This window comes from Brachyistius frenatus, unplaced genomic scaffold (assembly GCF_029030835.1).
Source record: "Brachyistius frenatus isolate BFR_SWC_R1_liver_20210118 unplaced genomic scaffold, ASM2903083v1 Contig_511, whole genome shotgun sequence".
Lineage (NCBI taxonomy): Eukaryota > Metazoa > Chordata > Actinopteri > Embiotocidae > Brachyistius > Brachyistius frenatus.
Window position 1 is genome coordinate 82,744 of NW_027211110.1, and position 16,819 is coordinate 99,562.

Genomic DNA, 16,819 nt, shown 5'->3' on the forward strand with positions numbered 1-16,819 from the left:
TATTTGTATTTCATGAGAAAAGTTGAATGGGAGTCTATGGAGCCATATGCTTTTTAGAAGGAACCTCTAGTGGCACTCGCTGGTATTGCAGCTTAAAGTACATTTTTCAGACCTGGAAAGCTACGTCCACTTTTACATACAGTCAATGCCTCAAACAAAGTTATGTTTGGGGGCGTGTCTAGTTTTGGGTGGGCGGGGCATAGTGTCCCGGGTTCTTAGTCAGATCCGCCCTTCGTTCCTCCCCAACTCGACCAAATATGGTCCCTACTGGCTCCAAAAAAAGATGGCGACGGCCAAAATGCCAGACCGGAGGCTGCAAACAAAACTCGGTTATTCTGTACGTTTATGGCAAACATCAGAGTTCTGCGTAATCCTAAATGATTTAAATCTACCTGTAAGAAGCTGCTTAACATGAATGAACTGTAGAAACTCTACAGGTACTATTGTCACTACTACAAAGATGGAGAGGAGGAGAAAACGATCTGAGAATCAGTGTTTTTTTTTTTTAAGTCTCTTCACCTCCAGGATACATTTACAAATTGGCAAATCTCCAAAAAGCTCAGTGAGCGAGTGTTTCTGCGGCGCTGTGATGGAAGGAGAGAAAACGAACGGGTTGCCAGTGGATTTGATCATAACACCGGTAAAGGTTTCGACCACCTACGCTCTACCGTTAAACTGTCTGAGAAGCTAACTGGGGTCGCGGTGACTCATCTTTTTCCACCAGCGGCAAGATGAGCAGAGAAAGACTGTTGAGAGGAACACGGGCTGATTTCACTTTCATCCCAATTTCATTGATCTTCGGATTTACGGGATTGAAGCACGACCAGTGTTTCCTTCTCATCTGTTCTGTTTGAGGATGTCTGAAGGATCCTGAAACAAAGGAAAATCTATTGAGAACTAATGTCTATATGTTGTAAACCTTCATAATACCACAAGACACATGAATTAAATATAAAATAGATATAGAAAAGGTTGCGTAAAATACAGATTTCAGCCTAAAACAGTCTTTTGTTCTCGGACTTTGAATCCCCCAGCAACACGGAGCTCAATTTGTTTTCCACAAATTAGTTTTTTTGCTGCTGTGTTTTTCTTTGTGTTAATTTATTTGATCGTGCCACCCACACTCTGAAACCCTGACACCTGACGCCTGACAACCTTGGCACCGCCGCGGTGTTTATCCTCCACACCGGCCCGGTGGAGCTGAAGCTGTTTGAGAAGCTGAGGCTCTCTTCCACGGCTTTTAAATTTTTTTTTATTCATGGACTCTCTCGTTTATTTGCCGAGGAAGAATGCAAATGAGAGGCATCTTTATGTAACTGCCCTGCTGTATAATGTATGTGGGGAACGTAACTCGGGTCCTTCATGCAGCAGCTTCATAAATGAATGCCCCCCTATCTCTTACAGTTTCTACTGTAATGTAAACTAACATTTAAAAAAGCAGATTTAACTCTATAGAAAAAACTTTATTAATTTGAGTTCAGAAACAAGTGATTATTTTGGTAAAAATATAGAAATTATCTGCATTTTGAGTGTATTTTTTTATATTTTTTTTTAGCATTTTTACTACTTTCTACTCCTGAAAAACATGCATGTATTTTGTTATGCACCTCCAGATCCAAATGATGCTTTAAAATGAGGGATTTCTGGACCTGACGCCCTCTCATCTCTCTTTCTTCCAGGGGAAGGAGCTTTTATGCCAGAAGATCCCGATGTGGCAGCAGGCGTGTGCCGAGCCCAACAAGCTGCCGGACCGTGCCATGTTTCTGGCCCAGCAGATGAGCAGCGCCACGGGTCCCATGCTGCCCGGCGTTCTTCACCCTGGCATCCCCATCTCCGATCCCATGCCCGGTGCCAAACCCCTGCCGCTGCCTCCGGAGCTGGCGGCCCTCAGGGCCAGCGGGGTCATGGGGCAGCAGGTCAGTTTACCTCGAATCCGTGTTCCTTCCCGTCTCTGTGGCCGTTTATCTCATGGACAGGTTTGTTAGAAGCAGCAGTTGAAGTGAATGATGTGTTTGTGGGTCTTTGCTTATGTAACGTACTCACTTTCCAAAAAAGTGTCCAAAAATGAAATTGGCCATCAGAAAAAAAGATGCAACACACACACACACACACACACACGCACACACACGCACACACAGGTAAGTGTTGTCTAATGAGACCCTCCATTAAAGGACCCGGAGTGTGTTGCAGGAGTGCCTCCCCCCCCCCCCCGCTGCTGCATCATGGGAGCCCTCAACTCCTCCTCAGAAAACTCTGAATGAATGCAAATTAAGTCATCAGCGGACCACTCTAATTGGCTTGTTGGACAGGAGGAGGCTTGAACCCCCCCCCCCCCCTCTCACCGCCTCCTGTGGACTTGGTAACTGAAATAATAAACTTCAAAAGCCTGATGCAGTTTGGCTCCAGATTCTAATTAAACAACGTGATGTAGATTTGGTAGCGTTTTGCCCTCAGATTAAAATGTACTTTGAAGCAGTCTCTGTTATTCTATATGTTTATCTTTAAACTAGCATATAATCAAATATAAGGGTTTTCATGAAAGATTTCATGACCCAGATCGACTCTCCACCGTCATTACTTTTAATGAGCCGTGGGATGTTATGTAACGGTTTATGGGTGATGCACAGAAAAGTTTGGGTTTTAATTGTCCGCATGCAAATGTCCTCATCTCTGGTAGAGGCTGATGGGAGCTCTGGAAGGAGGGATGCCGATGATGAATGGAACAGCCGGCGCCCACGGAGGAGAAGAGTACCAGCAGTGGATGGAGGCCAAGGTGGCCCATGGCAAGACCTCCGCCCAGCGGCACGGAGGGGAGGTCTACTCCAACACTCTGCCTGTGCGCAAGGTCGCACCCGCCAAGGGAAAGACCCCACAGAGTAAGGACACGCTGGGCTCTGGATTTATTGCTTTTAAGGGATTTAAACGAAGTACGGTCCTGGAAACATTCATGTAGAAACTGTAGTTACCGAGGAGGTTGAAAAAATAATGTATTAACTGCAGAGATGTTGTCGTCCTAGATGTATTATATTATTATTAAGGATTAAAATACTGAGAGGATCAAAAGTTCAGAGACTACTCCTAACCTTCATGAGAGAGTATTCCGAGTGTCATCTCTTTACCAACATCATCACTGAGTTCCTCACGTTGGTGTGGCCGCTGGTACGTAAAACTGGAGCAGAGAAACATCCAATTTTGGGACAGATTTTTGGGGAACAGAAAATCTTCAACATGCCCACTTACAGCCAAGTGCTCCTGAGCCCATGCAGTGATTTCTACTGTTGCCATGGCGCCACAGTTTTACAGCAAATGTTTCCCGCCCCTCTTAAAACATGAATGTCACTCAGAAACACCTCGCCCGGCTCGTCCATTCATCGCCTCATGATGGAAGTGACAGAAGTGTCATCCACTCCTGCTCTTCAACAGAGCCTTTTAGCCTCTTTTAGCTCATTTTTGTTGTTACGGCACATTTGCTGTTTGCTTATCATCCTAATTTCACCCTCGGATAGCAACTGTTTTCAACAAGAAAGCTCTGCCCGGCACCGAACAGCAGAGAGCATCTATCAGCCGAAGAGCCAGCCAACTGCTGTTTCTCTCAGGCGCTTGTTTTTTAACTATGGTTTGGTTTTCACGTTATTACTGGAGTTAGAATATAAAGCATGACTCTCAATGAACACTTGAATGGATCTGCTGAATGTGTAAAAAGACAATCATCTGCCAGCGACAACAACTTCACGAGCCAATAACAATCGAGAGCTTCGGCTTGTCGTCGGAGCTCCGCTGTCTATTATCAAGGAAGAAAATCCTTAAAAGCAGCTTTGACTTGTCAGTCGGTTTTCTTTTTATGACAGCAAATGTACTGTGAAAGTGTATTTCTTGGAAAAAAAAAAAGTATTATTGCAAGTATGAAATGGAGCGAATGGGAATCATCCGCCCGGCTGTCACACAACCCGAGCGGCTTTAATAAGAAACGGGTCGAAGCAAGTGGGAATACAAGGAAATGTGATGTTCAAAAATGAGATGGAGGGACTTTAAGTGAAAATAGACCACGAGCACTTTTTCACAGAAAGTTGAGTAATTTCATCCAGACAATCCCTGCAGATGATTTGTTAGAGCAACATACAGCATGTACAAAGTATATGGAGATAGAGAAACTGAGAACTGACTGTCTCCCCCCTCCTCCTCCTCCTCTTCCTCTCTCCTCCCTCTCTTCTCCCCCCCCCCCTGTCATCTCAGCGGAGACTCGTACGCTGCCCCGGTCCAGCTCCATGGCGGCGGGTCTGGAGAGGAACGGGAGGACTCGTGTTCAGGCCATCTTCTCCCACGCAGCCGGAGACAACAGCACCCTGCTCAGCTTCGCCGAGGGTGACATCATCACCCTGCTGGTCCCCGAGGCCCGCGACGGCTGGCACTACGGGGAGAGCGAGAAGACCAGGATGTGAGTGCGACTCCAGTGTCAAAGTCATCATTTCATAAACTACAGACATTAAAACAGTTTCCGGTTGCTAACATGTGGCGCCCCCTTCGTCCTTCTCCAGGCGCGGCTGGTTTCCCTTCTCCTACACACGGCTGATCTCCGACACCGACGGAGACTCCATGAGGCAACTTCGGGTTCACAAGTACGTACTGAACGGCCCCCCTGCAGATAAACACCCAGAAACATCCCACGTTAGTCCTGATTGGTCTGAGGTGAATAACCACCTTCTCTCCCCCCCGGTGTGTTTCCAGCCTCCACGGGAAGAGCAGCAGCACAGGCAACCTTCTGGAGAGAGAGGACATGGCTCTCCCCATGACCGATTACGGCATCCAGTCCCGTATGGCAGCACAGAGCGCCTCAGCGCTGCACGGCAGACAACAACGCCCCTACAGCGTGGCCGTGCCGGGCTTCCCACAGGTGGGGGAGGGAGGGGAGCACACAAACACACTACACACTACACACTACACACTACACACTACACACACAACCTGGCAAAGATCTGCGCTCGTCTGTCTCAGAAAGTTCGGGAGGTAGCGCAGCAATAACTTCTCTTACTTCACAAACACTCGGCGACATAAACGCAGAAATCGATTCCGGTCCGCGGCTCACATCCCGCTGACGGAGGGAAGGAGTGTGAGATGCGGCGCAGCTCAGCTCGGATCGGAGAAGCGCACCTCTGCGCCTGGCTGCCTCTGCCTCCGGGGGAAGAGCTCCTGACAGGCATCAGGTGATAACGGAGCCGGCGTCGGCCCGGCTGACTGAATAAGAGGCAGAGAGAAGGAGGCGGCGGCGACGAGGGAGGTTACGTTTTCAGAAGTAGACTTACGCAACACTAAACTCTTCTCCATCAGCCCAGCTCGCCTCCTACGCCTCACCTGGAACATCACATGTGGGCGACACTTAATTGCTCAGCAGTCATGTAACAACTTAAAACTGTTCTTTCTGCCTCACTGCGTTTATAGATGGAAACACCTGCTGACATTCAGGGAGGATTATATTCTGTCGGCAGGCAGACGTCCACACGTCGGAGAGGCTTCGGCCAGTAAACACTCGTTTGATGATTTGTAGGTCAGAAGACTTTTGGAGTTGTTTGACGAGGAATTTAAATGTCATAAAAAGCTTTTTTGACCTGCAAATCCTTAAATTAAACCAGACAGTCACAGGATGAAGGTGTTAACCTGGAGATAAATCTATATTTGGAGAATCTACAATCTCACTTTAATGGAACGACATACTTTTATCATTTCTAAATTAGGTCTGTGATGAGGAGTTTCTGGATATGTAACAGTAATTTTTTCTACCGTGTGTCTTTGTTTCCCTCTGCTGGTTACTGTGTGCATTGCAACAGTCCAATGACAGTTTCAGAAGTAGTTATGTTATGTTATGTTGTATGCCAGAATTGGGCTGCGTGATTCTGGATGAAATGAAAATCCAGATTTTTTTTTTCTTCTTCTAAGAATTAAGGTCTCAATTTTCTCCATTTTTTCCCCACTATTAATGTTTGTAGTTTTCATTTGCCTGATGCTCAGGACAACTAAAAAGGTGGTGTCTAATATAGGATGTAAGATATTCTAGTAAAATATGAATAATAAAATATCTGCATCACCTGGCGTAACGCTGCATTGTCATTGGTTGAAGGAGAATAGGAGGGTTTGTTTTAATGTAATTCATAACTAAATGTCTAATTTCTTCTTTTTTTTTTTTTTTTTTTTGTCTTCACAGCAACAAGGAGCCGAAGAGTACGAACCTCGCTTCCCCTCCAGGTAAGAACCTCTCGACTTGTTTCATATTGATAATAAAATCAGTTCCAGTTCAGTTGTTTCAGTGGAGGAAGTGTTTTATTGGTGGGAAGCCACAAAAAAAAGGAGTTTTGGTCCTGTTGTCTTGAATGTGGGGAAACTGGTGAGAGCTTCCAGATTTATTTTGATGAAGATGGAGAGATGAAGGATTGGAACAATTCAGACCCGCAAACACACAACCGCAGGACACAAAGCAGTTTTATTTTGTTGTTGTTTTCTTTTACGTTTCCTTCCTGTACTGTTTGCTAGGAAACTATAAGTGATGAGATCGTGTCGTGTTTTACTGCTTAGTGGTTTGTTAAGACGTCGATCTCAGCCGAATCGCCCCTCGTTGCTTCCCAATAGAACTAGATTACATTTAAGGCATGTTATTTTATGGATTTAAGTTGATTTAAGCTTTCTTTCAGTGTATATTAAAAAACCCAAAAACATTCATGCTGCTCCTCCTCCATCATCCCGCTGCCCCCCATGCACCATGCAGCTGCCCTCTGCTAACCACACCCACACAATCCTGCTCTAACACCTCATTCAGAGAAAGCGTAGCCTTGTTGAGGGTTTGTGTGTGTTTGTGTGTGATGTCGGAGCGTAGTCGTGTGTCCTGGTTGTTTGCTGCTGTGTCTCCTGAGCCAGCCCACCTGGAAGCCTCTCCTCTCTCTGTCCACAGTTCCACAGAGGGAAAATTGATTTCGACAGTGTGAGGAACAGACAGACAAACAAGCACAGACGATGTGATAGGACAGACACCTTTCTGCCCTCCCCTCCCCTCCCCCCTCCATCCCTCATCCTCCCCCTCCTCTTCTCTTTCCCACCTCCTTTACGGCAATAAACTCTCTTCTCCTGAGCCGCCCATCAGTGCGCAGGACGGAGGCTTGGCTCTGTATCTTTTCCTCTCCTCCTCCTCCTCCTCCTCCTCCTCCACTCCTGCGCTGCGCTGGTGAAGCCTCGGTGCCACGCCAAGCCATAACCAGAGCAAAAAAACGGACTCTATATGTGCCATCCACATGTTCCAAAATCAATGTGATGGGCATTTTCTCTGAGGAAATGTATGTTTTGCTCGTCTTTCATGCATGTACATTTCTTTTCTATATCTCTGGGGGATTATATTTCCCCACCGAGGGAACCCTGGTTTCCACAAAATGCCAGTGCTCGTCATCTGAATGAGAGATGTAAATCAGGGTGTAAAATCCCAAGTTGTTGATCCCAAAGAGGATTTTCATAATGTAAAAAAAAAAAAACAACGACATTACAATCAATTCTTTTACTGGATCTTTCAGTATTTAACCTTTTCATGCTGTGAGGTTTTTGTACTCCTCTGAGAGAAGAGGCCATATGTATCGCCAGTAGTGAACAGCTCATGTAAATGTTTTAACCGATGTGGAGCGGAGAATGTTTACTGTACATAAATGTGCCATACAGAAATGCTTATCATACAGTATCTATGATCAGTTTCATTGAGAAAAATGCACCTTATGAGAGTTATAATCTATATTTCTGACTGTGTACACACGAACCTACTGTAACGTTTTCTGCGCCGGCCTTCGAGGCTGCAGCGACACTGTGCTCGGACACACCGACCTTTGACCAACTCTTGTGTGTGTGAATATCTTGCCAAGGCTGAATGGGGTCGACCGAGCTTCGTCCCCCGAGAGACACGCGAGGCTCCGAGTGCCTGAAACCGTTTCGTCTTTATTCAATCAACGGAGGGTTTTCTGATAATCAAGTAAAAAAAAAAAAAAAAAAAAAATCCAGCTTCTCAAATACAAACGAGCTGCTTTTTGTTTTTGACTGTTTGGTCTTGTTTTTATTTTTATTTTTATTTTACCTTGATCTGATGAATTACTGATAATAATGATTTAAATGGGTTATGTTAACCATCATTCATGCATAAAAGAAAAGACAACTGGTACTTTGTTTGGTTTGGTGCACTTGACCTCACAGCCAATTTATTATTATTATTTTTTTTTTTTACATTTTATTTATTTTTATTTTTTTAAATAATTTTTTCTCCTTTAGAATTTCCATTTCAGGAAAATGAAATAAGACAAAAGAAACTCGACACAAAAAGGACGGTTTCCGATGCGCTAAATAAACAAATTTAGTGTTTTTCTACATTCAAACATATTCAGATGTGGTGCTTCTACTAGGTGTAAAATATATGTTTAGTTAACATCTATGTGCTGATGAACTTCTGCATCCACAGATTCAGATGAAGCATCAGCAGTGATGTTTTTTTACACTGTGCAGCGTTTTACCCAGCGCACGGACTCGCAGGCACGGCCTCCCTGCAGGGGAGAGACGCTCGTTAGCTGTTGAAACCTCATTCAGCCTTCCTGTTCTGCTGTCTTTGCGATTAAAGGCTTGATTTTTTTCAAACCTCAGTGAGTAAAAAAAAAAGCATCGTGTTCTGAAAAGTACAAGAAGTGTTTGTCTGATTCTCTCTGTGCTAAATAAAGACGCCGGTCTGTATGTCGGCCCCGTCAGAGCCTGTCTTTACTAACCACCGTCCATATCTGGTGTTCTCCAACGAGCCCGCAAGGAAGTGTTTAAAAAAAAAAAAAAAAAAAAGATTTCTCATATTGTCGGCTTCAGAAATCAAAAGAGGTGAAAGTTGAAACTGTGCTCCTCTCTCACGCCTCCTGCACTGCAGAAATGTTCGTTTTTGTTTTTTTCTCGTTTCTAGCAGATCTTAAGTGCCACATAAGATTTTAAGAGGAGATTTGAACCTTTGTGCGGTGCAGAAATGTTGCTGCGTACAGTTTGTCTGCTCTTCCTCTCTGTGACCTAACACTCGTCTTCCCCCTCTCAGCTTTGCCAACTCCCCCTTTTTTTTCTTTTCATCTCTGTGTTGATGAATTTAGAGACAAAAGTCGAGTGCAAACGACTGGAAGCTGCCAGTGTTTCTTCTTTCTCCACTAAAATAGTCCAAGGTAATGACTGCCACCGGCTGCAGAGATAGCACACCAATCACCTGCGGCCAAATATTTCCTCCACCCACTGATGTGCTGTGATCGTGAGGGGGTTCTGAGTATCTATATAACTATTGTGTAGACAGTTTATGGATATGCATGCTTTGGGGGCACCAAGAAGTGTAACACTGATGACCTCAAATGTATGGTGAATTTCTACTTAAAAAAAAAAAAAAAGTATCAAATAAATTTATTCAGCTGGATGTTTTTTTTTATTGTTTCTGTACCGTTATTTATTTTTTTTCCCAGAAGGCCTTTGTGCTCCAAGAGACAATTAGGAAGAACACAGCCTTTTTGGAATTTTCAATTTGTCTCCAAATTATTTTCCATGTGCTTTTTCTTCTTGCTTATTTTTTTATTTGCTTGTAAAACCAATTATGTTTCTGTTGGAGTAATATAGAGCAGCTCTTAATTAAGCTCTTATTCTGAAAATTTTTCCTCTCTACAGCTTATGTTTGCTCGTCCTAACAGGAGAATGGGAGCTCCTCGCTCGTAGTGAACAAGCTGCCGATCATCTTCTTGCTTTCGCGCATTAATTAACCATTAATGAACCATTAATTAACTTCTTGCACATGTGACGCCATCTCTGATGTCAACATGTTGCTGCGGACCTGAGACCCATCATAGCCCCCCACCGGCCTTGCTGCATGTAGTGTGTGTGTGTGTGTGTGTGTGTGTGTGTGTGTGTGTGTGTGTGTGTGTGTGTGTGTGTGTGTGTGTGTGTTTCTGTGCACAGTTGTATTTCTGCTGCATCCTACACGCCCCGACCTGCCATACACCCTCTGGCCTGCTCCTCCTGCTGCTAGCAAAGGTATCTTTTTTTTTTTTTTTTTTTTTTTTTCTCCCCCCAACTGTGTGTGTGTGTGTGTGTGTGTGTGTGTGTGTGTGTGTGTGTGTGTGTGTGTGTGTGTGTGTGTGTGTGTGTGTGTGTGTGTGTGTGTGTGTGTGTGTGTGTTCTGATCATTGCATACTCACATTTCAGTGCTGGTGTCATTTTTTTTTTATGTTTATTTTTTTTTATACTGTATTGTGTTTTACATGCCTGCCTGTTTTTTTTCCATTTTTTTCTGTCTAATATTTTTCTATGTCGAGGTGATAATTTACATGTAAACACACATGGTGAGTTTGTGGAGCCCTGATCTGTTCGTCTTTCATAAATGTGTTCATGTGAACAGCAATATTTTGTACCTACCAGTAGTGATAGTTTCTACCGTAAAAAAAGAAGATCATGATGGAGCTTCACTGGCAGACCTCAACACTGAACTTTATACATCACTTAAAGTGGTGAAGAATGTATTATTATGTTTAGTTTGAGTAAAAGTAGTAGGAACAGAAAGGAAAAATGCCTATAAAAAGTACTTTAACAGAAAAGATAAAGAAATAGAAATATATTTTAGATTTAGGGCCGTGAGGCTGAAATAAATGATTGTCAGGTTGATTTACATTTAATTAGAATGGAATATATTTTTACACACAATTAACATTTCAAATTTTAAAATAAAATGTCAAAATAGTTAAAACACGAATCTATGTCAGCTTCATAGTCATTTTATTATTGTGAACAACTTTTCCATTTGGCCGGCTCTGCTGTAACTCAGGTTTTATCTCCAGTTTTAGGGACCTTGCAGATTACAGGACGACAGTTTTAGCCTCGAAGTCAAGTAAAAAGTTATGTTTTTCTCTCTGAAAAGTTGTGGTTAAAAAAAAAAAAAGTACTTGAGTACACGTGTATTTATTTAGTACCTCGGGTTCAAAAACTGGAGTTTATGTCAGGAAGGTCAAGTACAATAAACAACAAACAGGAAGAAGAACATTTTCAAATGGAGGCTTCCAGTCAGCTCAGTCATTGTCTCCTTTGTTTGCTCCTGTTAATGATGATAACTTGTGTTAATAGTGATTAAATTTGTATATTGTATCATGTGAAGTCATGTAAAAACTATCTGTATGGAGTAATTATTATCTGCCCATGCTGATACGTGAGGACTGTCTCTGCCTTCCAGTACAGGGCCTGATTACGCCCGCTTTTGAGTGACCAAAACCCATCGTAAGTGAAAGTCCTCGGGTCTCCAGAGTCTTCATGCAACCACCTCCCCTTTCAGTATTTCATCATGAAACAACCTTTCGTCTTTGACATGTTGGCTGTGGGAGTTGTGGGAGTGGCTTCTTTCCATCATTTTGTGTGGTTGTTTTATATTTGATGTGACCTCTGACGTGATTTTGCATCCTCGGCTTTCCCCTCTGTCGTGCATGACTCGTCACACCTTCGTCTGTGTGTTTTCAGCCGCCCTGTTTGCTGAAAAGGAACGGCTCTGTCCTTTTCAATGATATTATCTGCAGCGTCATGCATGATTTACAAAACATTTCATCAAATAAAAAATGAAAAAGCAGCTGCATGTTTGTTTGTTTTTTTTAACAATTTTTCCTCTGCTCCTCTTCCTCCCAGCGATGACCTGCCCAACATGCCGTCCGTGGAGGCTCCCGCCAAACCACCCCTGTCTGACGATGAGGAGGAGGTTATCGAGGAGGACCACCTTACTGAAGCTCAGTATGACTCCCTGAAGAAGTCCCTGCCTCCTCCGGCCGACTTCTGAGCTCCCCTTCAGTTATAATCTGGCTGCAAGGTGTTTCATTCTTCTTTCAGCTGTGAAGGCTCTGATTCAGTTTTACAATTAAAAAAAAATTAAAACGAATTAAGTAGAAAACCGAGTGCACCACAACATTTCACATTATCCGTACTCTTTGAATAGTTGAGATAATGTAAATATCAAATCTAGAGTTGATTTTTATTTGATCTTCCAGCAAGTAAAGCACAGAGTTTCTTTTGTTTTGTTTTTCAGATCAGGCTTTGCTGATTGTTTTCCACCGTGTGTCAGCGAGTGATTGACAGCAGCGGAGCCGTTTCACTAATTTCACGTTGAAAACATGCAAAGAGTGCGTGGTGTAAAATAAGAGTAAGAACATTAGATGTTCCCCACGTGGCGCCTTCAGTTCTCGGTTCATTTTCAAAGCCTGAATTGTTGCCTCTCGTATCGTATCCCGACCCAAAGACTAACGACCGGCTCCGTTTCAACTCACAGGAACGGTTAACCTACCAAACCAGTATCGGCAAAGCGTGAAATAGACACGCTGGTCCAACAACAGACAAAAACGTGAAATATCCACGTTTTCCTGAAGTGGACGAAGATGAAACCTAGGCAGTCTGTGACTAACCCTACCTCCTAATACCGCCCAAAAAGTCTTGATGGCGGGGCCTCAATCATCTGATTTTGCATCGAATGACATTTACGCGCGTGTAAGTGTCACACTTTCAAAACGTGTAACTTTCACGCTCAAAGCTTGTCTATGTCACGTTTTTCTGTAGTGGACCGGCATGTCTATTTCACGCCTTGCCGAGATACTGGGTTGAAAATACAGCTTCCTAAAGGGCTATGACGTTGGTAAACTATACATCATGTATGACGGAGTATTAGGGCTACATGAAGGAAAATATTTTATTTAGCATTTCCAGAATGAAGTCGAAGTGTTTTCTGGCCCAAAAACTGAAGTTATTCTTGAAATGCAAAATTAGAAAAACAAATCTTTGTCTTTAATTCTCCGTCGTACATCGAGTCAGGTGTTACACCTCTTGGCCTCACCTGCCTTCTCGCAGGGCAACGACACACTATGGTTTTCTAAAAATCCAGTGTCAGTGCTGCATCATCCAACTGTTATATGCACCGAGAAAACAGATCCAAGACGGGCATTGAAAGCATTAAAAGTAAAAAAAAAAAAATACAGACTAGATGGACAGATATCTGTGGAATACATTTGTTCTGAGTGATCGCATCAGAACTGATAACCACACTACTCATAGCACTGTAACTTCAACTAATTGGAAATCTTGTATTCTGTAGTTGTAAAAGCAGCTCTGCAGGTGTTCGTATACCTGCGATGCATCAATAATATACCGTACTGGTTCTCAGATTTCACTGATTCATGTTTGATTATTATGAACAAGCAGTTTTTAAGATCTTCTCAAAGCAGTTGATTCAGTGACACAATCGACAGGAGAAAAACTTTGATTGCATTTTTGTCTTCTATCATGTTTAAGATAACTGGACTGTGAAGCCGAGAGACGAGCGGTCAGAGTTACGCTGACGTAGGTTTTTATTCGAGATGATTTTATTCAAATGTGGCATCTCCTTGCTCTGATAATTTTGAGATACATGATTCTCTGCCTCTACCACACTACAATGGATTAATGGAGTTTAATATTTGGTTCTTAATACACCTACCTGTCTTTCTATGTGCAGCGTACTTGTTACTACTGAAAATTGTCCATGTTAAAGCTGCCAGTGAAATCTGTGGATGATTGAGAACAAGAGGGATGCTGTTTGTGTGTTTATTGCTGTAACAAAAACAAATTAAATTCCATTTAGCTGAACTGTGTTGGCCGGAGAGATAGATCTTAACACCTGGACAACCATCTGAATAGCTAGATACCACTAGAATGATTTTTATTTTTATATATGATTTGAGTGAATCAACTCTTTAATTTTTGGCTCCTGTTAAAGAAATGTGACTTTTTAAATGTATTGACTAAGTTCTTCTGTGTAACTTTCAGATGAAAGAAGAATGAGGTGAATTCATGACTCACAAACAGTTTGAGAGGTTAAAAATGATTGAAAAGATCCACTAAAGGTTTTAAAGGTTTTTTTTCACATTTTAAAACAAGATTTTGAAATTCTGAAATGTTTGTTTCATGCATTCAGGGAATCCACCGCATATTATATTCGGAAAAGTCTATGGATATTTTATAGAGCAACTGCACTTTAAATCTTGTGTGGAGGAGAATGACTGTTCTGACCTCTGCTGGCTTAACGCTGTAAACTTCACTCATCACATCTGGGGTGTTTTGTGCTTGTGACCACGCCCAGCTGTGATGTAGCATTGCAGAACGGTGGAGTAGCGGTACTGGTTCTCAACTGGTGGGTCCTGACCTAAAAAGTGGGTCATAGAAAAAGGAAAAAAGTCTTCACTTTTACTTTTAGTAGCATGGAGAATTTTTGATGGCACGCTTTTATTTTGAAGGACATATGTTTTCCATGATGCAGCGCTTGCAGTAGCCTTTTCTTTCTTGCATTGTCATGACAACAACAATCCAAACATTGTGAAATCAATAGCATGTAGTAACCACAAGATAGAGTTTTTTCACCCTGGGTGCAGTTACTCGTTAAAATATGAGATCCCAACGACTTATAACTAACACTTTATTTCAAGGTTTTTCTGCAGATTTTCGGAAACTTTCCACATAGTTTCCTAAAACTTAGCTGGTATTTATATATATATATATATATATACATACAAGGATATTTCCAGGAAAGTCCTCCACAGTTTGGTACTAGTTATAGATGAAATTGAATTGATGTTAGCTGCTGGTTGTTATTATTTAAGTACCTTTTTGTTATGACTAAAAAATGATGTAGCACGTAAGTGAAAAAGGATTCATAATGTCAGTTAACTCCCGATTATGAATGTTTACGCTGCATTTTGGATGATTCTTCGCATTATTTTCTGCTGCACTGTAGGAATCTCTTAGTGAGAGAAATTTTATAGTATGCATTGCATGTTTGTGGATCATCACAGCAGTTTGAAAAACAAAACTGAGTTGTTATACTTACAAACATTTCTATCTCATTTTGATAGATTGTGTAAAATGGTATATGGATTTTCTATCTTATCAGCAATTAAAAAATGTTATCACCCTTTCTGGGAAACTTATATATCAATATTACTGTCTTAATTATAACTTATTCAACACATAAATTCCTATTTTTTTCTTAAAAAACGTGAAGAGAAACAGCCGTTGTAAAATACTTAAAACCTTTCTTGTTTCCCTTATAATTAAAACCAAACTTTGATTGACTTTCTTGGAAAAATCTTGTAATTTATAGTAAATACCTGCAATTTTTATGACATTTTAGAGAAAAATTTAAAGAAATTTACTAGAAAATGTGGAATCTGTAAAAGAAACTTTTTCAAACTGATAAAACCTACGCTAATGAAACATGAAGGCTACTAAAATACACAATGACTGGCAGTCAAAACTGTGTAATTATGTGGTTTGATGACTGTTTTTCCATTTAATTTTGAGAATAAAGAATCAAGTATTAAACCAGATTGTGCTGTATGTCTTGTGTATATTGAATTACTCAAATCAGATGGGATAAAATTCATACTATAGCCTGATTTACAAAATATGAAAAGTCCAAATATAGAAAGTCGTCCAAAATATTAAAAAAATGTCACGCTATAGCATGTCGTCTAAAATATGATAAAAAAAAGTCACACTATAGCATGTCATCTAAAATATGATTAAAAAGTCATACTATAGCATGTCGTCTAAAATATGATTAAAAAGTCATAATATAGCATGTCGTCTAAAATATGATAAAAAAAAGTCATACTATAGCATGTCGTCTAAAATATGATAAAAAAGTCACACTATAGCATGTCGTCTAAAATATGATAAAAAAGTCACACTATAGCATGTCGTCTAAAATATGATAAAAAAGTCACACTATAGCATGTCGTCTAAAATATGATAAAAAAGTCACACTATAGCATGTCGTCTAAAATATGATAAAAAAAAGTCACACTATAGCATGTCGTCTAAAATATGATAAAAAAAAGTCATACTATAGCATGTCGTCTAAAATATGATAAAAAAAGTCACACTATAGCATGTCGTCTAAAATATGATAAAAAAAGTCACACTATAGCATGTCGTCTAAAATATGATAAAAAAGTCACACTATAGCATGTCGTCTAAAATATGATAAAAAAGTCATACTATAGCATGTCGTCTAAAATATGATGATAAAAAAAGTCACACTATAGCATGTCGTCTAAAATATGATAAAAAAAGTCACACTATAGCATGTCGTCTAAAATATGATAAAAAAAGTCACACTATAGCATGTCGTCTAAAATATGATAAAAAAAAGTCACACTATAGCATGTCGTCTAAAATATGATAAAAAAAAAGTCACACTATAGCATGTCGTCTAAAATATGATAAAAAAAAGTCACACTATAGCATGTCGTCTAAAATATGATAAAAAAAGTCACACTATAGCATGTCGTCTAAAATATGATAAAAAAGTCACACTATAGCATGTCGTCTAAAATATGATAAAAAAAAGTCACACTATAGCATGTCGTCTAAAATATGATAAAAAAAGTCACACTATAGCATGTCGTCTAAAATATGATAAAAAAGTCACACTATAGCATGTCGTCTAAAATATGATAAAAAAGTCACACTATAGCATGTCATACTATAGCATGTCATCTAAAATATGATAAAAAAGTCATACTATAGCATGTCGTCTAAAATATGATAAAAAAAAAAAGTCATACTATAGCATGTCGTCTAAAATATGATAAAAAAGTCACACTATAGCATGTCGTCTAAAATATGATAAAAAAAAGTCACACTATAGCATGTCGTCTAAAATATGATAAAAAAAGTCACACTATAGCATGTCGTCTAAAATATGATAAAAAAGTCATACTATAGCATGTCGTCTAAAATATGA

General features: G+C 40.8%; 1 protein-coding gene and 1 long non-coding RNA gene across 5 annotated transcripts in view; one reads left to right on the plus strand and one right to left on the minus strand.

Moving 5' to 3' along the window:
- The window catches only part of LOC138614495 (BAR/IMD domain-containing adapter protein 2-like), a 57,971-nt gene extending 46,200 nt beyond the window's left edge, over positions 1-11,771 (plus strand). For 3 of the 4 annotated variants that reach the window (XM_069687983.1, XM_069687985.1, XM_069687986.1), the window contains 7 exons: positions 1,680-1,916; positions 2,678-2,876; positions 4,234-4,435; positions 4,536-4,616; positions 4,726-4,891; positions 6,197-6,237; positions 6,938-8,753. In XM_069687983.1, the coding sequence (XP_069544084.1) occupies positions 1,680-1,916; positions 2,678-2,876; positions 4,234-4,435; positions 4,536-4,616; positions 4,726-4,891; positions 6,197-6,237; positions 6,938-6,971 (960 nt within the window). In that variant the 3' untranslated portion in view covers positions 6,972-8,753. Of the gene's footprint in view, positions 1-1,679; positions 1,917-2,677; positions 2,877-4,233; positions 4,436-4,535; positions 4,617-4,725; positions 4,892-6,196; positions 6,238-6,937; positions 8,754-11,239; positions 11,284-11,682 lie in introns of those variants that run through there. The other variant, XM_069687984.1, reaches the window with a different exon arrangement.
- LOC138614498 (uncharacterized) lies at positions 4,316-5,246 on the minus strand. Its single transcript, XR_011310287.1, has 3 exons — positions 5,030-5,246; positions 4,508-4,636; positions 4,316-4,408 (listed from the first exon to the last, which is right to left on the minus strand). It is a non-coding gene; the product is annotated as an uncharacterized lncRNA (long non-coding RNA).
- Positions 11,772-16,819: the final 5,048 nt, after the last annotated feature.